The sequence below is a fragment of the Anticarsia gemmatalis genome, chromosome 2 (assembly GCF_050436995.1).
Source record: "Anticarsia gemmatalis isolate Benzon Research Colony breed Stoneville strain chromosome 2, ilAntGemm2 primary, whole genome shotgun sequence".
Lineage (NCBI taxonomy): Eukaryota > Metazoa > Arthropoda > Insecta > Lepidoptera > Erebidae > Anticarsia > Anticarsia gemmatalis.
This window is the reverse complement of record NC_134746.1, coordinates 3,934,650-3,947,107: the sequence shown is the minus strand read 5'-3', so window position 1 is coordinate 3,947,107 and position 12,458 is coordinate 3,934,650. Positions and strand designations below refer to the sequence as shown.

Genomic DNA, 12,458 nt, shown 5'->3' with positions numbered 1-12,458 from the left:
CAATGGCCGCCTTTACGCTCTATAGTTCTTAGGAGCATGTAGGATTACGCACGGGAAAGCAGCGCGCTCTTCGCTCGCGATTTTCTTCGCGGGCTTGACAGATAAGCATGGCGCGCGCTCTTTCCTTTCTCCTACCACACCCTTTACACGCACGCTTTTTCACGTGCGATTGTTGTTTCAGGCGTGATAGAGAGTGTGTGTAAAGGCACCTAATGTGCGACTGACGTCGTGTTATCTTTAACTGGCGTCATAGTCTGCCCAGGAGTTGTGTTGAACTGCAGTAAAACTAACTCGTAAGTAATTATAGTTCCGATTACCTGAAATTTAAAATTATATATTAAAAGTGATATTTTATTATATCGTACGGTTAGCGGTTAGCGTTGGTCCAGCCACCCGAAAGGCGATAAATACGGTCACCCATCTATAGAATGAATAGAATGCTTAACCCTTTGATTGCTTACAGATTGAGTGAGTGAGAGCAACTGCCTATGAGCGTATCAAAACTAAACTAGTTGCAAACTACTTACTTGTAAAACCATGCTGCGTGTCACATAAAAGAACTTTCCACTTAGAGCAATTTTTGTACAATGAATCTGCAACTGGAATCGTTGTACCTAAAAAAATCATAAGATTAATTCAGAAGCACTTTGTCCACCCAGGAAACGAAACCGAGACCTCGTTATCAGCAAGACGAATGTGGCATAATTTTTACTTTTTAGTCCGACTAGATTGTGGAACAATATATAATAATATATTCCCTTATTGAGTGAGCACTGCTGGGTGAACTGCTAGGCAAAGACCTCCACCTTCCAAATACCTATTGAAAGGAAGATCCGACCAGTCCTTAAAAGTGTCCAAGTCATCCCGAAATCTTCGTTTGGGTCTCCTGTTTCTGCGGTGACCATCCGCTGACACCCACTTAGTAGATATATTTTATAAGTCTTACTAAAAGATTATGGAAAAATATTAAAGGCAATTTTTTGTTCGTAATAAAAAATTACAGCACTTTACCTGTGCCCACACCTACGGGCGTAAAAGGCTAGATTAATAAGTATGTATTAAATTTTTTAACCCATATTTTTTAAATACGTACATCTTGGTTATATTCTGAAGTAGGTACATCATACACCGCGATGATTGGCTCCTGGGCTGCCGCATGCACATTTGCAGCGTAGAGTGAAAGAGACAGAGCTCTTAGTACGAGGAAGAGAAAGGAATAGAGATAGTATAGCAGGTAGTATGGTGAGGATAAGACTCTGAAAAATAAAACATTAAAGTTTATTGTGTTAAAAACCATGGTTTTAACCATTTTCTAGTCTAGTATTGTATTGTATCGAAGTTTTTCGGTCACGTTTTAAGAAAATACATTTATGCCAATGAATTTTACGCTTAGTGTAATTCACGAAATTTTTTTAATGTCACTTGCTTTTTAGTCGGTATAGTCCGACAAGTTAATAGAGAGCCTCATTTGCAAGGTTCAGGGCAGGCGGAGGCTGACAATATTTAGAGTTTAGAACGTGAGTGAAACACAGCCTAATGCAGCTGACGTTGGCCTGTTTGATACAGCTACTTCACTTTGGAAATACAGAAAATTATTAACTAGAATCGAAAGAAATTGTGCATGATAAGGCTCTCTACTAAGTTGTCGGACTATAGTTGATAATACCGACTGTGGTTGTCCTTCTTATGTTTGTTTTGAAATATAAATAAAATCAAAATGATGAAAGAACGATACTCACTTGTTTGTATCAGAATCGCTGCAGTACTGAATAGTAGCATAGTTTCGGCTGAAACGAAATTAACAATACTTGAGAAAATGTGCTGAGTTATAGAGATAATAAGAAAAATAACAACAGAGCAACGTGTGTATAAGAATTACTCGTTTGTCGTTTTTTTAAAGTAAGTAAACATTAAATGAAGAAACCTGTACCTCGATTCTCTACCACTATCGACTACCGACAACCGGCTAGCTATCGACATTTTGACATTTAGAATGTACTGCCAAAATAGTTCCTACGACACCCGTCAGAGGCGCGGATCAGATTTTCATACAAAATTTCTCGATGACAGGTCGGTTGCCGGTAGTCGATAGTAATAGAGAATCGAGCTACTGGCATACTTGACAAGGCTTTGAACAGAAGTCACCAACTCAGTGACGTCATTAAGTAAGTGAGTTGGTTTAACACGTTAAATAAAATTATGAGCCAATAAAAATCTTTTAATACTGTTTAATTTAAAAAGCATGTTTCTATTAAGTAAATTCAGTTTTCTGCAATACTTAAAATAAACTGTAAAATTAGTAACTAGCTACCCGCTACAGTTGCTATATCAAATTTTCATACAAAATTTGTCGATAATCAATGGGTATAGGAAATTTCTCCCCAGTTGTTGCAAGTTGCGTTTAAAGCATAGAAATTGATATTTACTGTAAAGAATTAAACAATTGCTGGCAAATGTAGAAGAGATCCGTGAAAAACGACAAGAGAATGAAGGAACTCAGCTGTTTGTCGATTTCTTTCACTAATACTACTATCTTTGAGTAATGCTCTCGCAGTTGACCCCATGATACCGAGTTCTGAAAGGAAAACGGTTGATTTAAACACGCTGTTATTGTACCCCTGACTAATTACAATCGGCCGCCGTATATAGTTTCATTTTACCAAGCCAAATAAATTGTTAGATACAAGATAGGATACGGGAATTTACTAGTACACAAATTTCACCTTGGAATGATAGACGTTATGGCGCAGGTTACACTGGCCGTGGTCGTTGGCTGATTAATAAAATTATTAAGTAAGATGGTATTCCAACACAAAAAAGGAAATCAAATGCAAGATTTCTGCATTCGGTATTACTGACCAGCAGTAGGTACTATGCAGTACGTTGCAGCTTTGACATAACATACTTGCCATCGTTTCATAAAATTAAGTCATGTATAGAATAGTGGCTATTAACCGGTGGTCAACAGAGATAAAAAATAGCTCCTAAAAGGGTGTTTGAAATGAAATCATTTGAATCAAAACGGTTCTATGCTCCATCCAGCTGATTTGATTTATCTTGGCCTTGCTTTTGACGGTTTGTTCCAAACATTTGTAATGTTACATCCAGAAATCTACAGAAAAGATTCATATAAAAAACTAAACTTACATTGAATTTTTTGCAACTTATAACCTTGTTTAGACTATCGAAATGCGACGTTAGATATATACTGATACAAATCGTCAGGACATCAGTGAAACTCCATATAAACGTGGCTTGCGTTAAAAAAAACTGGAAAATAAAAGTTTTCATTAAATAAATATTATTCCAACTAATATTATAAATGCGATAGTTTATGAGAATGTACGGATGTTTGTTACTCTTTCACGCAAATACTAGAAAACTGATTACGATGAAATTTGGTATATAGGTAGCTGAACATCCAGAATAATACAAAGGCTTTTATCCCGGAGTTCCCAAGGGAGCAAAATTTACACGGAAGGGTTTCCACGCGAATGAAGTCGTAGGTGGCCTCCAGTAATTTATCATTTTTTTAACCTGTTACTGTACTACGGCTGAGCAAAGGTCTCCTCCCAAATGGAGGAAGGATTTGGTCTTGTGTACACCACGCTGGCTTAGTGCAGGTTGGGAACTTTGTATGACCTCAAAACTATGTTATCAATGTCGGTGTTTAGGTTTTCATAGTTTGCTTGACATTCAACCTGTAACATCGGTACTTTTTATTGATAAAAGGTTTTATATTTATGCTTCTTGTTCATGGGTTCGTTAATATTTAAGAGCATATTTCTGAAAAATAAGCTACGTAAGAGGTACTGAACATGATCAAAGACAAAGCAGGACACTAACTAGTATCCAAGCGCCTAATGCCCGGTTTCTGAGTACATTTTGCGGTAGTTCATTTATTCAATAGCGTTTAAACTCGTATAAAAAGCGCTATTGAAAAGATAAACTACCGCTAAATGTACTCAGAAACCGGGCATTAGTCGCTTGGATACTAGTTAGTGTCCTGCTTTGTCTTTGATCATGTTCAGTACCTGGGTTGTCCAAAACAGTGTGATTTTATGCGTGTATGTTTATTTACCTGAGTCACAGCGATGTTCAACGGACTATATGCTATGTATTTAGAAACGTAAGGCATTCTGTATGTAAAGAAATGCTCCATCACGTTACGAGTGATGGTTGACTCGTGGAGACATTGCATTACGAATCTTGCAGCAAAATTCGTACACATTATGTGCTCAACTGCGAAAAGAAAGTAAGTATTAGATCGTTCGTAAAAAAGGCTACGCAAATATCCAATGCTCAACGGTTTTAGTCTTTAAGCGATTATGGACATAAAAAGCCAATAGCGGGATGAAAATCGGCGACGCGAGTCTCGACTTGTATGGCGATAGCCGCTTGAAGACGATATTTGACTACTGGAGACTTGCATTGTTTTGTTGAGCTTATTTAATTATATTTTGCGACGGTGTGACCCGGTTTTCTCTATTTTAGAACAAATATCAGTTAGCTTTTATCAGGTAGAATTCTGACAGTTCAGTTTATACATATCGGATAGTTTACCCCGGATCAATTTTTAGTGGTGACCCATTGTTTGGATTCGGGAAAATGCGGTAGTCGCATTAACTACTAATTTTAACTTGACTATTAAATGACCATAACATTTACATAGTGAAACATGTCTAGATTTTCCTACACTTCTGCCTACATCTTCGTGAATAACAGGCGTGATAATATGTATGTGTGTTATATAAAAGTTGCTTACTTAGAGCCAATATCATAATAATGTAAGCAACAGCACTGGATTTCCAAACAGTGCGATTATCCAACTTTAATTTGGTCAGACTTTGCTCGGTTTCTTCAGCTTTCTTCATCAATGTGGGCCATTGTTTCGCAAGTCTTGCAAACAAGATTGCTGCTATGAGCGTCGTTACGTTAAATATTACGGAAGCTGAAACAATTAAACGATTGTTATACAACAAGAAGGCAAGATATCTAAATTTGAATGTTCATATTTATAGGATTGAAAAGAAAAGGGCTATGGAGTAGAGGCTGAAGGCTATAGTTGGCTATGATATATGGCTAGAGTTGGCTAGGAGGGAATCAAAGGAAACATGCAATAGCAATTAAAGTAAAAATAATATTATGGTATCAATTTTATATTCAACAGGACATTTTGAGGGAAAACTAGGACTGTCCCTATCGTACCGATCCTTGACTAGAAGAATTAAAACGGGACGAAAATATAAATTTTGAGTAATAGTAAATAAGGATATAAAGATTTATACTTACACACCGTTGGTAAAGTGACTTCACTATCAAAAAACCAAATTATGCTGAAGCAACACATTATCCCTTGCCCTAACAAGGTTGCAATAAAGAATATACTGTAAAAACACTTTACTTCAAACCTGAAAAAAATAATAAACATTTTTGCAGTTTATGTTCCGTAGCGCGATTCTTTACATTCGATACTATCATGTAGAGAGCATTTGACATGAAAATGTAATGCGAAAAATTTGTTACCATGGCGCCCGCTAGAGGCGCTTTAAAAAAAATGTATTTGATTGATAGCAAGTCAGTGGCGGAAGTCGATATTCCGGGCTACAAAGAATCACCATAAAGTGTCCAATCACCACTCTGTCCAATTGCAGATTGATAATTTTGCATAACTTTCAGAACTTTTTAAGGTAGGCAAGGTTGGGAACAAGTGATAATAATTATTTCCGATTCACTCATTTGTCAATTATACAAATTTTGATAATATGTCGATGTGTTTGTCTTTAGTTTAAACCCTCGACCAACTGTGTCAGCAACTGCTTAGACAACACATTTAACATTGCTTTCACTAAAGACACGATAAATAAATAATTACCTAGTTCCATCTGCATAGCGTTGGTCTAAACCTTGGACTGGAAAGTAGCCGGCCCATCGACACAGGCGCATCGCATGACGCAGACAAGCAAGAAGACCACACGGCTTCTTCTTCACCTTTATGTCATACACTTTCATCGTGTACCTGAGAACAAAAGCATTAATATTTTGACTGCCTCCGTGGCGCATTGGTTTAGGTCACCACGCCACAACCATTGCGCCGGGAGGTCGTGGGTTTCATTCCCACACGGGACAATTATTTGTGCGATCGGCAAATAATTGTTTCGGGTCTGGTTGTGCTTTATGTCCGTTGCTTGTATGTTTGTAAAAGTCCCCGCGACACAAGAGCAATTCTTAGTGCGGGAGTTGTCTTTTCTAGAACAGAACAGAACAGAAAAAAATAAACAAAGGTACCTGAGAACAAAGACATAAGTAAAGAGTTCAATTTCAAAAAAACTGTCGACAAATGGCTAGCAATCATAACAACACAGTCGTTAAGCCACGTTGAACAACTTTGACTCTAGGTTGACCACTAACCATACGATAAGAAGAAGATAACTCCAAACAAATAAATATCGTTACCTTAAAATTATCAACGCGTTTTAGACCCGTTTCGCAATTTAGAACAGACATTGGTTAGTGGCAGGGCTAAATCGAGTAAAACTGTGTACGGAGCGTTGTTAAAGAAAGCTTTTTTTCTCAAATAAGACCTATAGATTTATTGCAAATAGTTTTCATGTTATCTCCGCACCGGTAACTTTGTATCGCAAGTAGCGCCCTCTATCGGAGTTAAGTCTATGTGATTTGTAGCGGACGGTTGGGTCTGTCGATAAAAAATAACGTTTTAGTACACCCACCTGAGGGTATAGAAGATAATATACGCCATTTGACTTTGTATTTCAGTATTTGGAAAAAAGTTGCTGCGCGGAAGATGAACTGAGAACCTCCTCCTTTTTAGACGTCGGTTTAAAACAAGAGACATAAGAGACGAGTGTGGGTGACAGAACGGTGGGACGCCGAAATCAGAATCCAGAATATTGGTGACCCGTTCAGTGGCTGACCTGACGATGATCATGTCCGTGGTCATGTTTGGTACAACAATTTCATATCTATACTAATATTATAAAGCTGAAGAGTTTGTTTGTTTGATTGTTTGTTTGTTTGAACGCGCTAATCTCAGGAACTACTGGTCCGATTTGAAAATTTATTTCACTGTAAGATAGCCTATTTATCGAGGAAGGCTATAGGCTATATATCATCACGCTACGCAACATCTTTTACTGGTACTCTGCTCCTATTAGTAGGAGCAGAGTACCAGTAAAAAATGTTACAAAAACGGGGAAAATTTTAACCATTCTCTCTTATGTGACGCAAGCGAAGTTGCGCGGGTCAGCTAGTTGGAAATACACAGAATTGTGATTTTAAGAAGAATTTCTCTCTACAAAAAACCTACCATTCGGCTTGCCGGCGGACATGCTGTATCATCATCGCGTGTATCGTCCGTCTAACAATGTTTGATCTTAGCCGTCAAAAATTTCCAAAATAATTTTTATTTTAAAAGTCTTGATACTATTAGGCCGGGGAAAAAGTCTTTTCGCATTATAGTATTTATGAACTTGTAATAAAATCTCTTTGGCTTCAAGAATCACAAATGAGTACACGGTTCATTAGGTTTCTTTCAGTGAGCTCGCGAGGAACCCAAATATCGAGCTTTTTTGTGTAGAGAAAAGATTTTGATACAAGTTCATACATACTATAATGCGAAAATACTTTTTCCCCTACCTAATAATAACTGAATATGGCCGAACACAACAAAATAAGAGTTCATTCAAACGACATCTTTAATTCACAGGTGTTAGTCGATAAAGATAAAATATATATACGATGACTATATCACTAATTATATCGTGTAAGTTTTTATATTTAGACAAATTATTTTCCAGTAAAATAAACAAAGATATAAGATGGTACTTTATAAACAAATAACAAGATATAAAAATATACTTACGTAAATCTAACGTTTTCAAACATAACACTGTCTGTAAGTCTGAACTAAGGTTGTCACCACAAATAACTGCGTATATAGAACATTATTTATTCAGTACCTACGTCAAGAGGCCTAGAATCCGTTGTCATATGTCACTAAGTTGTTTTTATATGACATAAGGTTCAACGCAGACGTTAGTCATACTATTATAATAAATAAATATAGCCCATTACTCTCCTATTGCTGGGCAAGGGTCTCCTCTCGGAGTAAGGGAGGGGTTAGGCCACGCTGGTTAATGCGGGTTGAGAACCTAACATACCATCAAAAACTGTTCTAAAGAGCGCTTAACAAGTTTGCATAACGATATTTTTCTTCTTATCGTAAAACTAATGTTTACACAAAAAAGCCACATTATATTTCATAAACTTTAGATTTTCTCTATTCGATTACTCTCTATAAGATTTTCAAAAACCCTCATACGCAACATTTTGTTCCATACTTAATATAATTTATTGCAAAATGGCTAATTCTACTATCTACTACTAAGGACTATCGATAACTGAGTGACTATCGAGAAATTTTATATGAAAATTGATAAGCGCCCCTAGCGGATTCTGCAAGAACTTATTTAACTTCTAGCGGATTTATTCAAGTAGTTATAAAGGTCAAAACGCACAGCTACTCGATAGTAGCAGATGTAGAAAATCTCGGTACAGATTTGATTTTAGTATGACTCGTGACTTCGCCTTCACTGTGCGTTCAGCCTAAATATATCACTGAAACACTTACTACGTCAAAATATTGAGATGATTGATAGATCATCAATCAAATTTTAACAATATTGAATTTTTGATAATTTGTTTTAAGGCTTTGTCTTTATATTAACTGTGCGAGGTCGCTGCTTGATGTAGAATAAAAAAAAGCGGCAAGCGTTTTTTCGCGGAAGACGGTAGGAGATCAGAGAACTACACTAAACACTAGACGAACACTGACCATACGAGGAATGTGTCATCATCACTCATCGTATAAATAAATAAATAAATATCCAATAATACATAAGATTCCAAACTAAGCAGAGCTTGTACTACGGTAACCAAATAACTGATAAACATACTTATATAATTTGAAATACATACGTAAATAGATAAATTCATCCAGGCTCAGAACAAAATATTCGTGCTCATCACACAAAGATTTGTCCCGGGTGGTATTCGAACCTACCACACGCGGCGCTTCGGTTGTTGCGGGGGTTTAAGTAAAACAGTGCTTCCTTTATCTTTTGAATAATCAGTTCCAAAAACCTTCATTTTTAAGCCATACATATTTTATTAAGCCTCAAATAAACACTTATACCTAATTACGTTAACAAGTGACCTACGCTTGAAGCTCGATCGATTTTCTTCTAAGACTGCTTTTGTAGTCACAGAACAAAAAAAATTGTACAACAGTTTTTTTTCTACCGAACGAAAGTAGTATCCAAACGGTGCTGGAGTTTTCTAAGATGCATGTTTAGCATTTATGTCAATACTGGTTTATAACAAACGCATATAGACTTGTTTTTTAAAACGTCGATGATACCTGTAACAAGACCATAAAATACTGTAGTCCCCGTTGTGGATCTCATAAATATAATTATGATATGATACATATGATATGACGTTAAAGCAGCAATGTACTGCATAGTGGCTATGCAATACATTGCTGCTTTAACGTGATGTTCCTATTGACGTAACATCAGTATTTTAGATTACGAGCAATGTACTCCTCAAACCATCATCGAATGATGGTCATCATACCTACATACTTTTAATATTATAAATGCGAAAGTAACTCTGTCTGTCTGCAACGCAATCATGCCTAAACTACTGAACCAATTTGCATGAAATTTGTTATAGAGTTTTTTTTATACCCGAGAAAGAACATAGGCTACTTTTTGCCTCAGAAAAATGACGCATGGGAAAATTCAGGTAATGGAAGAAGTCGCGGGTAAAAGTGAGTAAAATAATATGTAGACAGTTCATTGTCATATACAGACCCCGGCGCTTCTATTGATAATATATTTTTTCTGATATCAGTAAGAAAATAATAATAGCACTATAGCAGATCTAAAAAATCGAATCCAAGACATCTTAATTAGCAGCCTACACCACTGCTCGGTCTACAGAGGAAAACTAAAAAATATGTAATAAAATCTTTTCTCTACACAAAAAAGCTCGATATTTGGGTACCTCACGAGCTCACTGAAAGAAACCTAATGCACCGTGTACAATTTTTACAATTTCATACATACTATAATGCGAAAAGACTTTTTCCCCGGCCTAATATTTACAATATTAATAAACAAAAATGATGTTAAAAACGTGAAACTTATTATTTCTCGTGACTGTACACAGCTATTAAAATTTTCATTAAATCTAAACATCGATCTACGAAAGTATAGTTGTACAAATAAAGTTCCAGTTTGTCACATGCACTGTTTGTCATAATATTTACGAATGTTGTTTTGCTACAACTCGATCGTATTGTAGGTCAGTATGTTGTTTACATTGTTGTTAGAATAATATAAATACTGTATAAATCTGCTACGCGATTTTTCTTCACTCGAATCAACGAGCACTTGGCATTTAGAATCTAATAAAATAGTTCTTGTAGAATACGCTAGGGGCGCTGATTAGTTTTGAAACAAAACTTCGCGATATTTTGTTATCGATAGTAAACAATAGGTTGACCACTAACCATACAACAAGAAGAATAAGAAGAAGTGGTAAGAATTTCTACTTTGTGTTTCAATCTCCTTCTATCATAGTGTCAATTGCTAATTTATAATTTGACGTTTTAAATCCAACAATATTTTTCGTAACATATAGGGTGGTAACATATAACTACTTGGTAATTGATAGTCGTAAAAAAACAAAATGTTTAAAACTTAACCTAACTTTAAAAAGCTAATTGATTCAAGCAATATACATAATTACAAATGTAATAAAAATAAAACGATATCTGAAACCTGTGAGCACAAATTATAATCCACAAGTTCTTGCAACTGCATTTAAGTTGATCATTAATAAAAAAAAAGTTTTTCTTACCGAAGAAGATTTTTTAATACAGCCATCGAAATTTCGTAAGTGTGACTTACGCTTTCGCTGTGTGAAATATTGCCACTGAACTGAAGGCCTCACTGCCCTCAAAGCCTACTGTCATAAAGTGCACGTCACACATAGTGCGATCGCTGGACGTAAGCGGGACGTTAGCGTATGGTAAGCGTAATTTAAAGCAATATTCTGAAAGAGCGAAACCGAGCTCTATTTCTCAAGAGCTCAAGTTTGTAATTTGGCTAAAACGTCGGTTCATAATCTTATACCTTTAAATTTTCATCGCAGTTCAGACCGTTGGCGCGGTCATTCTATAGATGGGTGATCGCACAGTGGTATTTACTGAGCGTCTCCTTGCTTCGAAGGGAACGTAAAAAGTGTTGTCAATTAAGATAACAGTCGTTAAGTCATGGCAAAGGCCTTTCGGGCGGCTTGAACAACTTTGACACTAGGTTGACCACAAACCATACCATAGATAGATAGATAGTATTTAGTACACAAGTTGCAATTGTTTTATAACCTAAAAATGAAAACATTTTTGTTATTTGCAGCAAATCTGGCATCCTGCACGGGATACGCGCCCGCATTGTGTGTGAAAACAAAAAACAAGGTACGGACTGAAATCAAATCGACAACGTTTCCTTGTCATTGTCACGCTTTGATGCGTGAGTAAACAAAGTGGAAAGGTGTAAAACAACATGACACAAAGCTATGACGTCATCGAGATTGAAATTATAACTTGCTATACGACGCAACGTGTAGCGGCCGCCAACTAACTTTGTGAATCCGAATATAGCCAGAGGTAAAAAGTAAGTAAGAGACTTACACTCTCATTCATAAACACGCTATTAACCTATTTTAGTTAAAAGCTACTAAAATATGTTTTCCTTTTTTTCATTTTGCTAAGGAGTGAAAGAAACAAAAGTCTTTATAAGCCTTTCATAACTTCATATATTTTTATGAATAAGAGGATTATTAATAGTCCAGCTTAGTATAGAGCCCTGGCGTGCACGATTTATCTAGATTCTAATTAAGAATTTTGAGTATTAAAGTATCCAAAATAAAGTAGCTGTATCAAATAAGCCACCGTCAGCTGCATGAGCCTGCCGATCATTGATGTTCTAAGTTTTGTAGTTTGTATATCTCCGCAGCGAATTTTGCGTATTAGGCTTTCTACTATGTTGTTTGACTATAGGAGAAATCTATATTCCCTCTTAAAAAGTTATTTGGAGCGCATTATATTACATTATCCATTCAAGATGCTATTATCTATTAATGGTATCAATGGCGCAGTGGCTAAGATAGTCGCCAAGCCGTAACCAGAACCAGAAGGTCGTAAGCTCGATTCCCACATGAAACGAATATTAGTATGAATTGGAATTAAAAAATATAATGTCCATTTATTGGCGAGGTCTATAAGCTATATAATATCTCGCTAAGACTAATCGTAGTAGATCAGTTTTTTTTTTGAGAAAATTGGTAAACTAAAGTCCGTATAGACGAGA

General features: G+C 36.2%; 1 protein-coding gene across 1 annotated transcript; it reads right to left on the bottom strand.

Moving 5' to 3' along the window:
* Positions 1-209: 209 nt before the first annotated feature.
* Positions 210-6,012, bottom strand: LOC142986203 (gustatory receptor for sugar taste 64f-like). Its single transcript, XM_076134546.1, has 10 exons — positions 5,876-6,012; positions 5,293-5,411; positions 4,766-4,951; positions 4,082-4,242; positions 3,148-3,270; positions 2,427-2,575; positions 1,740-1,787; positions 1,094-1,256; positions 528-614; positions 210-317 (listed from the first exon to the last, which is right to left on the bottom strand). The coding sequence occupies exons 1-10, from the start codon at positions 6,010-6,012 to the stop codon at positions 210-212; spliced, it is 1,281 nt and encodes a 426-aa protein (XP_075990661.1).
* Between the last annotated feature and the right edge of the window lie 6,446 nt (positions 6,013-12,458).

Bases quoted from the DNA above. Each gene is read 5' to 3' on its own strand.
- LOC142986203 (XM_076134546.1), bottom strand. From the start codon at position 6,012: ATGAAAGTGTATGACATAAAGGTGAAGAAGAAGCCGTGTGGTCTTCTT. The intron at 3,271-4,081 runs GTAAATAAACAT...TTTATTTTCCAG, and splicing joins TGAACATCGCTGTGACTCAG to TTTTTTTTAACGCAAGCCAC. The intron at 1,788-2,426 runs GTAAATATCAAT...ATTTCGTTTCAG, and splicing joins CAATTGTTTAATTCTTTACA to CCGAAACTATGCTACTATTC.